We start from the raw sequence: 15,269 nt of genomic DNA, 5'->3' as shown, positions 1-15,269 counted from the left end.
TGCAGTACACCATCAGTTTTTAATTGGACCTGATCAGCTGAATGTAGTGAAACCGCGGTTAAAGTGCTCCTTTTTTTAGACCCTCGAATTAGTGATTAGGTGGGTGCTGAGTTTTGCAAAAAAGCATTCCTCGGGAGTGATCATGGCTTAAGAGGCGTCGGCTTTCCCCAGGCTGTGGATGGCCATGTTGTCCAGCACCTCCTTCTCCTTGCCGCTGGGTCTCACTGCGTTGTTCAGCATCGCTCTGCACACCGTCGCCACTGGAACAGAATGCCCTCTGGCCCAAGATGCTGGTATGGAGCCAAAGAATTTCCTCACCAGCCATTCGGCTGGGCGAGATTCTTGCCTATCACATAACAGAACTCTAAAGAGAAAAAAGTAAGTAAATAAAAAGCAGCGTGAGAGATGGAAAATCGCATTCGGACCATAGAAAGTATGAAGAACTAAGCTATGTCTCCCCAAAATTCATGTTGAAACCCCAGCCCCCAGTGTGATTGTATCTGAGGACAGTGCCTTTAGGAAGGTGATTAAGGTTAGTTTTGGTCCTAAGGGTGGGACCGTAATCTGATAAGACAGGTATCCCTACAGAAGAGGAAGAGATATCTGAGATCTCTCTCCCCACTCACACACACACACACAGAGGAAAGCTCTGTGAGACACAGAAGGCCATCTACAAGCCGGGAAGGGATGCCTCACCAGACACTGACCCCCCTGGCACCTTGATCTTGGACTTCTAGTCTCTGGGACTGTGAGAAAATGAATTTCTGTTGTTTAAGCCACCCAGTGCGAGGCGTTATGCTGTTTTGGCAGCCTGAACAGACGAACACAATGGGTAAAAGGTTTTCTTTGGTGCATGAATAAGATTTTTAAAAAGAAGGCAGCAAAAGGTACCCGGAAAATTCTACACTATTCTGAACTTGGCACCACCGACTATGTACCCGCTCCTTCAGAGCCAAAAGGTGGGCTCTTCAGAGAATAACCCACCTCCAGCCAACTTCTTTAATGTCTTAGACATCTTAGTGGTCAGCCTCTTCTAATGAAAAACTCCCTTCTAGGGATTAACCCACAGTGGTGTACTCTAAGGCCGTAAGATACTCACCCAGGCCTAAATATTGAGTAACGGTCAAATTTTAATTCTCCCACTCTATCTTCTACTTCTCCCTATTAAAAAAACAAACAAACCACACTTTTAGTATTGAATCAAGACCAACTTATTAGAATGCTTACGAGAGAATACCTTGGGGTTTTGAAGATAATCTTCTGTGGGTCTCAATAGAACCAACCCTTAAACAACACATATTTAAAACTGCATGGGTCCACTGGATCTTCTCAATAGACTCACACAGTTCAAACACACATTTTTCAAGGGTCACTCTGATGCTTCAAGGAAATGCACCATCCACGTATGTGGAGGGCCAACTGTAGTTACACATGGATTTTTGACTGGTGGGAGGCCAGCTCCTCTAAGCCCCATCTTGTTCAAGCATCCACTGTACTTGCAAATACCCTTATCTAGATTTTTAGATTCCAAAGAGTCTGGGAAGTTAAAGCAGAAGCTGTTTAATCCTAATATGCAGTAGGATTTAAAAAAAAAAAAAAAAAGATGTCCTGAATGAATGAATGTCTGCATAGTCACCGAGCCTCTCATTTGACCGACATTAAAATAGATCCAGAGAGAGTAAGTGACATGTTAGGAGTTCAACCGTAAGAGAATAACCTCCCCTTAGTCCAGAACTGATGTTACAGGCTGGCAGACAGCAACCTTTTTGGTTTCTAGGTAATTCCAGTGGGTCAGAAGACGGACCCGCTGACCCTCTCTGTAGCTCATTTCCTAACAAACCCCACCAAATGTTACAAGGCAGAGAGATTACATCTAGATGATGCTTTAAATCATATTTGCTAAACAAACCAGGCATCTCTATGAACGGAAATGCCAGAGGAGCTCAGTCACAGGGACCTCTGATACCTGAAGGACTGGCGAATTAAGCAGCATGCTCTCCTCCTCTTCCTCCTCAGCCTGCTCATACCATTCATTTGGCACTGAACCTGTCACATTCTACAATCCTACGTAGCTTTTTAAATACATTTTTTAATTAATGTTTTTTTAGTATATTCACAGAACTGTGCCACCTTTACCCACAATCTTAGAATATGTCATCACCCCAAAAAGGAACCCAGTACCAAGTAGCATTCACTCCCATTCCTGCCCTCTGAGCCCCAGGCAACCACTCACCTTTCTGTCTCTACAGATTTGCCTATTCTGGACATTTCATATAAACGGAATCGTTCACATTGTGGACTTGTGTGACTGGCCTCCGTCATTAGCATGATGTTTTCAAGGTTCACCCATGTTGTAGCACATATCATTCCTTTCTGTAGTTGATTGATATATTTTCTATGTGTATACCACATTTTATCCATCTGTTCATCAGCTGATGGATCTTTGGATTGTTTCCACTCTAGTTCTTAGGAATAATGCTTCTGTGAACATTCAGATGTAAGTTTCTATGTGAACAGTGTTCTTAGCTTTTTACAAAGATGTGTCTTTGTAAAAAGCTAAGAACACTGTCCCAGCAGTGTGTGTAAGAGCTAACACAGCAGGCTGAAGCTACTATCTTAAAAAAAAAAAAAAAAAAGCTTGCTTGCAAAGTTGGCCTTTGGCTTGGGAACTTGGGTTTCAGGAGTGTTCCCATCTTTACCTGACTGATATGGGTAGTTTACTGTGCCCACACTATTTGTACAAACAATGTGGTTTATGCAGAACACTTGCTTTGCTGCTGGAAGTCCTTAATTTTGTCTAAGCTGAGGGTGCCTATGTGATTGGCCCCTTAAAAACCCTGGACTCTGGCGCTCAGACGGAGTCCTCTAGTGGACAGTTCTCACTGCAGGAGAAACTAAGCACGTGCAGCCCCGCCGGGAGAGAACTCTTGGAAGCCTGAACCAATCTCCTCCAGACCTCACTCCATGCACTTTACTGACTTCACTTTACATCCTTTCACTGTAATAAATCACAGCAGGAGGATGACTGTATTCTGAGTCCTGTGAGACCTTCTAGCAAATTACCACACTTAAGGGTCCTCCAAAACAAACATATTATAAATTCCTAGAGGACAAGAACCCCACACAATAGTAAAAAGAATCATCTACTTTGGAAAAGTTTAAGAATCACTGCCTCAAAGTCTCTTCTCATGTTAAGATTCCATGCTGATTCCAAGACCAGAGCTGCCCTATCTCATTTTACAGTAACTAGATAATCAACAGGGGGTAAGACACTGAAAATTATCATTCAAATCCTTCCTGTTTACTATAGATATCCCTGCAAAAAACAGGCCCTGTAGCTATAAAAATGTGTAATATAATGCACTTACTACATTTTTGTATTATTTAGCATTCTGTTATTTAGTATTGCCAATTACTCAGAATACTCCAGTATATATAGAAGAAATATGTACAAACCTTAACTTGCAGATAAAAAAAACTGCTCGACTTATCCGCTCCTTTAGAGGACAGCAAGTTGAAATGCTTGCACCCTCCAGCTTTGGCCAGCTCTGCAGATTTCAGGACATAGTCTCGATCGACACGCACAAACCCCTCCTGAGGGGGAAAGAAGGTGAGTTATTTCCAAAAAGCTGTATGTTCATCTTAAAGATTACTACTCAGCTTGGGTGGCAGGCCAGGAGGCCTGGTGGGGGTGGGGAACAGGGTCTAAATAAAACCATTGCATCCAGGCAATACGTGAGCATCAGGCTCAGGTCCTGGGAAGGGCCCCGAGTGTGAGCCTCAGGACAGACGGCCAGCATTAGGAGCAAGGCCAGACTGAAAAATCAAAGGTGATGGGTGAACTGGTTTTTTTTTTTTCCCCTGGTTTAAAAAAATTAAGTAAAAGTGAAAAAACAAATGAAATGACATTGAAACACAGACACCAAACAAATTGGCAAGGAGCAAGAGGAACAATAAGATCAGGCTGCAAAACTGCTTTTAGTCACCCATTTGTGTTTTAATAGCATTACAATGTCCCAGCCCCCCTCTGTTTTCTCTGGTTTTTCTGCATCCACTTGAACATGGTAGGGTCTCAAAGCAGGCTGGGAACACTACCCAGGCACTATGAGAATAGTCTATTTAATCTCCCATTTTTGCGTATGTTTTACAACATACTTTACATATTAGCAAAAAGTGCATCCTCAGTTTTTTTTACTGACAGGGGTATAATCAAGGATGTTTGGAGACCCCAGTCTAGACTCGGTCTAGTGAAGGTAGTGGTTGGGTCTTTCTTCCAAATTCACATCTCAGCATTAAGTACTTGCCCAGCTCATGGTAGGTGCTCCAAAAATACTTGAACGTATAAATTAAAGTCCAATGAAAGCGGAGAAAAGGCAAATCCAATTATAAAAGAAAAGAACTAAGAGGCAATAAAAGGAAGAGGGGCGAGGATGACGCACACAACAGAATACAGACTCATTTGCAGGGCCTCACAAGGGAATTCCAGTAGCAACGTTTCTTGGGACCACCAAATACCTGGCATCCTCAGACCCAAGACATCTGAAGAGGAGTCTAAAATCTACCAAAGCTGAACCCCATAGGTACCCACAACTATGTAAATGAGGTTTTATATCATGAGGATTCTAAATCTGAAGGCTGATCAATGTCCCCATGATTTTTTAAATTAAAAATTTGCTCTATGGTAGCTACGAGCCCTAAATGGTTTATTTTGTATGGAGATGTGTATCCTTCACAGAACGATAGCAACATCGCCCGAGGGAACGTCACATCCAACCCCCTCACTACGGAGACATGAAAGTAAGGTCCAGTCGTCCCGGGAACTGCTGACTAATAAGGGAGCTGAGAGCAGAGTGCAAACTATGCCCACCGTTCCTTCTCATCTCACACTATCTCTAGCCAACAAAAATGACTCATTCATACTTGGGGTGGGCAGAGCAATGGCCCCTCCAAGACATCCACTTCCTAATCCCCGCCCCATGAGTATGTTAGGTTACACGGTGAAGATACACATATGGTGGCTGGAAAAGAGAGAGGGGTTGAGGGGATAGGTGAAAAAGTGGAAGGGATTAAGATGTACAAGTTGCCAGATATGAAAACAGTCAGAGGGATGAAGAGTATAGCATGGGAACATAGTCAATCACATCGTAATAACCACGTATGGTATCTGGTAGGTACTAGACTTATCAGAGTGATCACTTCGTAAGTTTGTAAATGTCTAATCAGTACATTGTACATCTTAAGCTAATATAAAATTGTATGTCAACTGTAACTGAATTTTTTTAAAGAATAAAAGGGGAAATTAAGATTATAGGTGGAATTAAGGTTACTAATCAATCAATCAGCTGACCTAAAGATAAGATTATTCTAGATCATCTAACTGGGCCAAAGTAATGACAAGAGTACTTCAAAGCAGAAAAGAGAAGCAGAAGAGGTTAGAGTTCAGCATTGTGAGAAGCACTTGATTGCCCCATAGATGACCATGAACCAAGGAGTGTGGGTGACCTTGAAAAACTAGACAAGGTAACAAGAGGGATTCTCCCCTAGAGCAAATCCCCTTTTATCTCAGCAAAGCGCACAGTGGGCTTCTAACTTACAGAACTGCAAGACTATACAAGTGTGCTGTTTGAAGCCACTGAATTTGAGGCAGTTTGTTACAGCAGCCATAGAAAACTAATACGGAATTCAAGTTTCAAACAATAGCCCCAAGCATAGAAGAAAATTGAACAGATTGTAAGTACAGAGCTTGATGAATTTTCATAAACTGAGCATGACCCATCAACCAGTTCCTAAACCAAGAAATAGAACTTGGGGGTAAGTTACTCTTGCCCCCAAAGCTGCTCTGGTCCTCCCTTCTCATCCCGCGCAGTCCAGCCGCAGCCACCTGCAGGGCAGCATTATTTTCCTGCCTCACTTTAGGGAATAGAAACCTCACTCTTAACGAGTGAATCAGCACCATTTCCTTTTGTGTCCTGTCCTTGGACATTCTGCCTTAACTGACCCAAACTTATGTCGTTGCTTTTTTAAATCGGTGTGGAGCAAACCAATTTTAATTCTCAGCACATCCTGAGAAAGGATGTGATTCTCCTCTGAGCCATTTTCTGAAATGAGATTTTATATGTGCTGAAAGTGTGCCAAGAAAAACAATCCAAAACTACATAGAAAAATTCTAAAACACTCAATTTCTCTTCCATGTCTATTTCTTCTCCTCATTCCAATTCACCAGAACTCTGATTTTAATAACAGGTTCATTATTCATAATAAAATGACACAGTTGACTAGTGAAATAAATCCCTTTTTGCTGTTGCTGTGGTTTTAGCACTATTTCTTGGAAGGTGCATTAAAGTTGTCTCTGTTAAAATGCTTTTCTTTCATCAGTTTCTTTAAAAAACAAGGGAAGATTCAGCCAATCACAAGTCTCTAGACCGACGCTGTCTCTCTCTCTTAATCCAGGGCCAGCAAAGGGATAATTTGATTAAACTGAAACCCTAATTTATTTGGCTTTAGTTCTGGATCAACCTCTCCTTAATAGAGTGCTGTCGGCTCCAATTGTTTGATGGAAATTAAAGTGACATAAATACCATGGGACTTTTCCAATCTGATTAGTCAGCGAAGGCACATCAATACCACCCCAGCCATCAGACTCTGGCGTCCTTCCTTTCACCGGCCTCACTAACGACTGACACTGGCTCCTTGAAGGAGGAGCACCCACGCTGCTGCGGAGACCCCCGCACTCAGCCCATCATCCCCGCTCAATGGACCCTGGTGACAAGGTGCCCATACCTTTCTCCATCGCTGTTCTCCGGACAAAGCTAAATATTGTTTTATTGGCAATCAATGGCTGTTAATCCAAACCGATTTCACAAATCCTCTGAGCCCTCAAGCTGATTATAAATATGCATTTTCCAAGCACACAAATTTTGAATTTCATTTCCCCAACCCTGATGCATGCCCTTTCAGCTGGTGAATGAAACTCAAAAGCAAAGGGGTCAATGGCTTTCAAGGACTTAGAAACCAAACATAAACGTGAATCCTGCTGACTGACTCAGAGGCATCAACACACATCAATACTTTTTTTTGGAGTGAGGAAGAGTCCATTTATAGATAGAAAGCAGATATCTTTAAAATTTTATTATTAACACCTTTTCTTATTCTCTAGCTGCTCAAATAAAAAATAATAGAAAAACAAACTAAAACAAACTACTCCATATCCCAGAAACACTATTTCTGGAAAAACTGTATAGTTTCCCTAACCATAGGGCGGGAGAAAAGACATCTCTTATGAGGGCATGAAGTCCATTATGCCCTCAGAAGGGGGCATATCAAAGGGTGTCTTTATCATTCTATAGTCACTGTATCCTACTCCAAGCTAGGAATCAGAATTCCTTCTAAAAAGGGAATTGATTAAATAAGTTCCCACTATAAATTTCCTTTCCCAAGACCCATTTGAATGAGTAAACAACAATGTAATACGACTCAGCAGAGATATCTTCATATACTCCACAAATATCTAGGGAGACAAATTCTCCAATTACTCTTTTTTTTTTAATCCTCACCTGAACACATTTTTTTCATTGCTTTTAGAGAGGGAAAGTGTGGGGTGGGGGGTAGAGAGAGAGAGAAACATCGGTTAGTTGCCTCCCATATGTCTTCTAAAAGGGGATCAAACCCGCAACCTAGGTCTGTGCCTTGACCAGTGATTGAACCTGCAACCTTTTGGTCCATGGGACTACACTCCAACCAACTGAGCCACACTGGCCAGGGTTCCAATTACCCTTTACTCAAAAAGGTAAAATCCAAAGCTATTAAGTATTTCTTCTAATCTTCTTTACCACTGCCTGAAAACTGGGAACACTCTGGCTTAAGAACACCTCATCCACATCCAACAAGGTATTTTGGCAACAGCAGATATGACAAGCAAGCGTGCCAAAATGACTCAAGGTCAGGGGGAAGCTTTTCCAAGAAGGGCAGATCTATCATTCTGTAAAGGGTCATACTTAGCCATATTTCTGCTTCAGATTCTTTCTCCCTTATCCCAACCTTATAAATTAGACTAGAGATGCTGATGAACAACACATGTTATAATCTGATGCCCCACTTGTTTGTCTCCTTCCTGGGGGGCATCTCCATGTTTGATGGTGGAACCAAGATCCTGGTTAGAGGAGGAGCTCTGGGTAGAAAAATAAATTAAACCTGTACTGAGGATTCATGAGTAAATCTCTATGCTCTCACAGAATTTTTCCCTTTGGGGCATTCTTGTCTCTGTGTTATGAAAGCATAACACAGAGCACTCTGCAGGCCGAATGGGCTTCAGGGGCCCCTCCCTCCTGGACAAGGAGGCATGGCCCACAGGACCTAACCACGTACCCAAGGTCCCGCAGCTGCCTGGTGTTCAAATGGATCCCATGATCCGGGCCCCTTAAACCATCTTCAACCTTGTCACTTCACAAGTCCCTCCTAGACATCGAATAGATGTAGAATAATTGCAGTAGAAACTACAACAGGAGTCGGCAACCTTTTCCTGTAAAGGATGAGCTAGTGAACGTTTTCACAGTTGCAGGCTTCTGTTGCAATGACATGGCTCTGACGCCATGTTGTGAAAGCAGCCATACATGACGAGATGATGAGAATAGCTATGTTCCAATAAAACTTTATGGATTACTAACACTTGAATTTCTTATGTTTTCACATGCCATGACATACTATTCCTCTTTTCAATTTTTTAACCACTTAAAAGTGTGAAAACAGTCTTAGCTCCTGGGCTGCACAAAACCAGGTGGGCTATATTTGGCCCACAGTCTATAGTTTGCAAGCCGCTGGACTAGAAGAACATGTCATTAGAATCAGAAGCCATGAGGCTGTCATGATACCTAATAAACGTTGCAATGGCTGCACTAATCACATGAACGGTGTCATCCATTCAACAGAATCCAAGAACCTGTCCTGCTGGAGCCTGTGCATACCTACTGGGTGAGGAGACAAACGAAGAGGTGAAACCACATCATACCACCTCAAACTGCCTATCCAAATCCTTGTCTTGACACAAGTCAAAGGCAAACACTATTCTCAGTGGCATCTTTGCTCTTCACTCCAGACCATTTAGACTTGGTTTTCCAAGGTTATTTCAACCTTCACTAGCACACAAGTTACTCATTAAAGCAAGATGAAGCTATCTGGGACTGAAGTACCAGAAAAACCAACAAGTGAGGAAGACTAATTATCCCAATGCCTCCTGGAAGTAGGTCCAGCAAGAAGAAGAGAACTGGCTGCATCAGAATCTCCCAAGGAGCCCGCTTAAAATACGGTTTCTGAGCAAGTGACCCAGTAAATATGGATTCGGGCCAACTCGGGAAGTTGCTGCATTGATCAGACAGCTGGGGCTTGAGAGTGTGAAAAGGAAGATTAGCAATAACCAGCTACTGCTAAAGAAACAGTTTTCCGAACAGCTGAAGAAAGTTAACCTATCCCTGGCACTAGTTTCAACAGAAATCTGGGGAGACTTAATTTCATGGGTTTCAGTGTTTCCCGCAAAATACTAGCCACTAGCCACTGAGCAGGAACATGGCCCTTTCTGGGAGAGAGACTGTGCCAAACCCTGGCACAGAGCTCAGAACCCAGCTGTATCCAAAGTGGACGTGGTGGGACTGCAGAAGATTTGGAAATAGATCCCTACTGAAAGCTTAAGCAGAACAGGATGAAGTTCTAACCTCTAGTACCTCTGAATATGACTTTATTTGTTAATAGGGTCATTACAGATGTAATTCGTTAAGATGAGGACATACAGAACAGCTTGGTACTTAGTCCAATTTGATTAGTGTTATTATAAAAAGGAGAAATTTAGTCATAGCCACACACGCAGAGAAAATACCAGGTGAAGAGACACAGGAAGAAGGCAGCCGTCTCTCAGTCAAGGAGAGAAGCCTGGACAAACCCTTCCTCACAGCCCTCAGAAGGAACCGACCCCGCCACACCCGGATCTCACTCAGACTTCCAGCCTCCAGAACTGGGAGGCAGTACATTTCTGTTGTGTAAACCACCCTGGTTATGGTGCTTTATTTTAACAGCCCTGGAAAATACTGAAGGTCACAGGGGGAAAAGCTGGCTACTTTGAGGGTTTTAACACTGAGACAGAGACCCTGACTTTCTTTAGCTTTCTCTACTGGAATCTCAGATTGCTAAGGCAAAAGGCAAGCTGTCCCAGTTACAAAATGGGGATAGAATGGCCCGAGGCAGAGCTGCCACCACCAGCTGGGCAGGATCCGTCTGAGGAACTCTTTCCACACAGAAGGCTGCCAACCCAGAGCACCAGGTGGAGTGAGCTTGGAAATCCCCAGGCCCGTCAAAATGTGATTACCCAGCCACTTGTGAATTCTCACCTCTTTTAAATTGCCTAAAGTTATCACAACCTCCAAAGTTTATATTGTGTCCAACCTAAATTAGTCTAAAAAAAAAAAAGACTCTGGAGGAAATGTCACCTTTCTGTCAGTATCATCTTAAACCATTTAAACCCTAACTCATTTCTGAGACTATTTAGCTCACCAGTCTCCTGCTTACTAAAAAATATTCTAAATAGGAAAGACACCCAATGCCTCTGACTAAAATTGCATTACATGACGTGGATGCAACAAAGCAATTTATACTCTCCCTAGAGCTTCCTATGAGCTTCGCTTTTATGTCACGGAAATCAGCTGCTCCATGCCTAATGCAGTGTTTGCTTGCTTGCCTTGTTTTGCTGAGTCACCACCAAAACCAGGCTGGCATTTCAGACAGGACAAAACTTTTTCAGTGCTTTTGGAGGGCACACCGCTTGTGACTGTCTCTGGGGCAAAACGGACAGCACTAGCCACTGAGCAGGAACATGACCCTTTCTGGGAGAGAGACTGTGCCAAACCCTGGCACAGAGCTCAGAACCTAGCTGTATCCAAAGTGGACATGGTAGAACTGCAGAAGATTTGGAAATAGATCCCCACTGAAAGCATAAACAGAACTGAATAGAAGAATAGAATTATTCTTTGGTTCATCAGGAGAAATACAGCTGAGGCTAACTCCTTGGCTGGCATACACGAACAGTTCCTAAGCACGTGTTCTCCTGATGATTCTGACGCAGGGGCTGTTTATAACCCTGGGGTAAGCCCCCAGGGCAGCACGATGGTAAGCCCCCAGGGCAGCCCCCTAGCCTAACTATGCTAGGTCCTGCATAGTTAACAGACACATTTAACTCCAGCAAGCAAATTCTGCTGGAGGGACAAAGTATAGTCAAAGTATAAGGTAAACGAGCTAGATGAACATTTGCCCAAGATCTATGGTGTAAGCTATGATTTCTAACTATGTAGTAAACTCTGACTTCTGGATAGGGGCTGATACAATTTAGAGAACCATTAAAAAGAAAATTAAAGTTGTGTTGGAACAGTGGTGCGTCAGTTGGGGCTGAATCACCGCAGGGGTTGAATCATCGCTGGAGGCTGAGTCACCCCTGGAGGCACATCAGCTGAATCGTGCCTCCGTGAGGATGCTCTGTCCCAGAAGTCTAAAGCTTGGCAGGAAAATAGGTTGAAGCAACTCACTCAAGTGAGAGATAATGCTTTAAGTTTGAAACATTTATAAAGAGAAAGAAAAAAAAAAGCTTACTGCTGACAACACGAGCCAGTTACTTTTACCGCGATGTAATGGTTTGCCTTAGCCAGGGGACAGAGTGACAGCAACGTTCACGAGACCATGTAAATATGCATGATGTCCCCAGCACACAGGCCTGCCCTCAAGGGTTACTTTGAAGGAAAGATGAACTTGTTGTTGCTATTTAAAGTACAACAAAGGCTAGGGCAGCAGATGAAATCTGAAATGATGAGAGCTGGTTTACATTACAGCACTGCAAATGTAAAGAAAAAGTGAGCAAAACAGGAATTTTTGACATTACTAGCCAGAGAAAATGGATAAGGGTGTATTTCGGCCTTACCGCCCCGGCTTTTGCTTTCGTGGTGCCCAGGCAACAGAATCCAACATTGTGGCCTCGAAAGGCAGACGCATAGTCATCCAACTTTTCAAAATCCACCACTTCTTGATTCTAGACCACAAGGACACGGTTATATAAACTTGATGTTATTTTTAAAAATACCCCTCTACATTTAAAGAAGAAATTACAAGACATTACTGAAGAGTCTGCCCACTTAACACCAAATTTTGCAAACGCATATTCTCCCACCCAAACCCAATTAATCTGAATTCAAAATCAACAATGCACTAATACGGCCATGGCACACATAATTGGACTGGGGTGATCCAGATCTCCAAAGGCAGGCTCAATTAGAATTTTCTCCATGGAAACGTAAAAGACCTGTTTGCGTATCACCAGAGGGAATACCAGTGAGCTTACACGTGGGGCAGCGAATGGTGTTTGGTGTCTCAAGTGCCTAGGCTGGAGTCCGGGGCCCGCCACTTCCTACATATGTAATTCTGGCCAAGTTATTTCATCATCATAGGCCTCAGTTTTTCAGCAGTAGAATGTAACTGATAATCTTTCCTACAGTCCAGTCCATGAACCATCTGCATTAAAGTCTACCTGCAAGTGAATGCTTGATAAAAGGGCATATTCTTAGGTCTCATACCAATGCTTCTGAGTCAGAAACTTCACTTTAAAAAAAAAATCCTCACCCTAGGATATTTTGTATTGATTTGGGGGGGTGGGGGGAGAGAATGAGAGAGAGAGAGAGAAACACTGATATGAGAGAGAAACATCGATTGGTTGTATCTTGCATATGTCCTGACTAGGGATCGAACCTGCAACCTTTTGGTGTATGGGGCAATGCTCCAACCAACCGAGCCACCCTGCTGGGGCAAAAACTTCACTTTTAATAAGCACTCTTGGACATTCTCATGTTCACTGAAATTTAAGAACCTTTATCTAACCTAATAAGTTTGCTGTGAAACTTAAAAAACAAAGTTTGAGTTCAGTTCCCATCCATCATCCAGGAGTTCACATAAAATGTTGCTTTTCTTCCCTACCATCAACTCTTTCAAAATATTTTTTCTGGCACTGTACATGACGCTGAAGGAAAATGTTTGCATAAAGTGCCCGACCAAAATATGTGCCACCAAAATAGACTGTCAAAGCACAGAACTTGATTTCAGTTTCTAATTATCCAAAGTATCAGACACACCTGATAAAACTAGACTGTGAAGACTATGTGTTACTGCCTAAGTCTGAGCAAAGATGTCCATTTTAAACAGAAACTTCCTGATGGTCCAAAGGCATGCAAAATGACATGAACACGAACCTGCAGGAGTCAAGAGCATTTATTAGTGAGACCATTTGTCATCTGGAAGTTTCCACCTGTGAAACCTGTGGGACCAAGTTCTATAATCAGGGGGTCTCAGGATTACACCATAATTTGCTGAAGCTCAGACTTCAAGTGCAGGGTCCGGCAGAAGTTGACTCCTGCTTGAGTGTGGTTGGTAAGGTAATAATATGAGTGTAATAATTTATAGCTTTAATTTGACATTTCACCTAAAACGTCATATGGTGTGCTTGAGTGTGCTATTGTTATGTTCCAGAATTACATGCTTATTATGATTTTGTAATAAAAGATTCTGTAATAAAACAGGTATGGTTTGTGCCAGATCCTGTACTTAGGGAGTGTGCACCAGGCTGAAGTCCGGAATACTGTCTGGTTAACCAGACAAGTGCAAATGAAAGTGAAAGTATAAATGCAAGTCAGGGGAAGGAATATTCTGCCTACAGACACAAGGCTGCAGCCCTGGGAAGTCAGGCAGGGCAAGTTCTTACAAGTGAATAACCTTCCTCTCACTGCCACAGACAGTTCCTGCTCTGAAAACCATCTTCTGATTCACTGACATTCGTGTGGAGTGGACAGGGAGGCAAAACAAGCTAAGTGGACTGTGTCTAGAACCCAGCTTCAATGACGCTGAAAACAATGATGGTCTCTATCTCAGATTACAACTCGGGCCCAGCCTTGCAGGTGCCCAGACTGAGAGAAGGCCTTTGCCCAAGTGAGATGTGGCCCACGTCGGCCTCCAGTCCTGCACTCCAGCTTTCAGGAAGGGCTCTCACAGGTCAGTCTTGGCCACATTCTGATCACCTCTCTCAGCCCCCACCACCACAGGCGGTCAATGTTCAACCTCTAAGCATGAAATTGGCCCACCTGGCAGAATCACGGCGTGTACATTTTGAGTCTCAGCCTAAATACCCACCACATTTTTATAAGCTTCTTCATCAAAAGTCAGCTTCCTCCGGCCAATGACTGTGACTTTGGAAAAGAGGCCCTGCTCCAGTATTTCTTTTAAGAGCACTCGGCCGGTTTCCCCACTGGCGCCCAAAATAAAGACGGATTTGTTCTGCATCCTGAAGTCTTCCCGAAGCTTGGGCAGCGCCTCTGTCTCAGCCATGCTACTGAAATAACATCAACAGGTGCTGATCTTAGGATGTTTAAGGGATAACCTGGCTTTCCCTGGGGCACAAGGAATGTTTATTTGTCCTGGAAGAAGATGTTCTTCTCCGCAGTGCCCAGGGGAAAGCGCTGAGTCACCTGCAGGGAGGGTGCCAACCGAAACCCTGGTAGGGGCCACAGACTGCGGGCACCAAGAGGTCTCGTTCCCCCTTGTACCCTCGGTTCCGATCCCTCCTTCCTCTGCCCAAAGGGTGCGGGAGCCCAGCTCAGTCCCCTGAGCGAGGGGTTACCTTGAGCCGGTCCCCGGCCCCGCCTCCTCACACCACAGCAAGAGCAGGGCGGTTACCAGCGCAGCAACCGCCGCCGCCACTGCTGCTCCTGTGCTCAGCGACATGGACCGGTGCATCCGGGCATCCCTCCTTCCCTGGGGATCCTTATCTCCTTGCCCCTCGCAGCCCTCGTTCCCCCAGTTCCGATGAGGGTCCGAGGCGGCCACGCCCACACCTACCGGGTTTCGTCTTCCTGTTGCTATTGAAGTGCTGCTGACTCGCCCCGCCCATAGGGCGGGACTTGGGGGAAAAGGCATTGACTGTTCCCTCCGGAGCTTGAGTGCTGGTCACGTGAGCGGGAGAGGACGGGCGCTGCACAGGGCAAGGTGTGACACTTGGAGTTCTCCAGGACCCTCTCCCTGGCATTCTTCTTCACCACCTGGGCTGAGCTCATCCATATCCAGGGTTTCAGCTGATACACTTGACCTTTGTCGGCCCCCTTCTAAAACCTGTAATTTCAATTATGTATCAGGCATTTTCATCTCAACTCTACCATGTCAAAAACTTAAACCTTGCCATCGAACCACCCCAAAGGGGAATA

At 43.9% G+C, this 15,269-nt stretch overlaps 1 protein-coding gene across 4 annotated transcripts; it reads right to left on the bottom strand.

Annotated features, from left to right (window-relative positions):
* Nucleotides 1–15,010, bottom strand: HTATIP2 (HIV-1 Tat interactive protein 2). Of its 4 annotated transcripts, none has more exons than XM_028516332.2 (6): nucleotides 14,908–15,010; nucleotides 14,203–14,401; nucleotides 11,951–12,058; nucleotides 3,457–3,594; nucleotides 1,100–1,161; nucleotides 1–364 (listed from the first exon to the last, which is right to left on the bottom strand). In XM_028516332.2, the coding sequence occupies exons 2-6, from the start codon at nucleotides 14,395–14,397 to the stop codon at nucleotides 148–150; spliced, it is 720 nt and encodes a 239-aa protein (XP_028372133.1). In that variant the 5' UTR covers nucleotides 14,398–14,401; nucleotides 14,908–15,010; the 3' UTR covers nucleotides 1–147. The 4 variants fall into 4 exon arrangements, with proteins under 4 accessions (XP_028372133.1, XP_035885033.1, XP_035885034.1 ...); XM_036029140.1 differs by lacking the exon at nucleotides 14,908–15,010 and adding an exon at nucleotides 14,690–14,895; XM_036029141.1 differs by lacking the exon at nucleotides 14,908–15,010 and adding an exon at nucleotides 14,690–14,895 and having other exon boundaries at nucleotides 14,203–14,398.
* Between the last annotated feature and the right edge of the window lie 259 nt (nucleotides 15,011–15,269).

The sequence above is a fragment of the Phyllostomus discolor genome, chromosome 6 (genome assembly GCF_004126475.2).
Source record: "Phyllostomus discolor isolate MPI-MPIP mPhyDis1 chromosome 6, mPhyDis1.pri.v3, whole genome shotgun sequence".
Taxonomy (NCBI): Eukaryota; Metazoa; Chordata; class Mammalia; order Chiroptera; family Phyllostomidae; genus Phyllostomus; species Phyllostomus discolor.
This window is presented reverse-complemented; position numbering and strand designations above follow the sequence as displayed.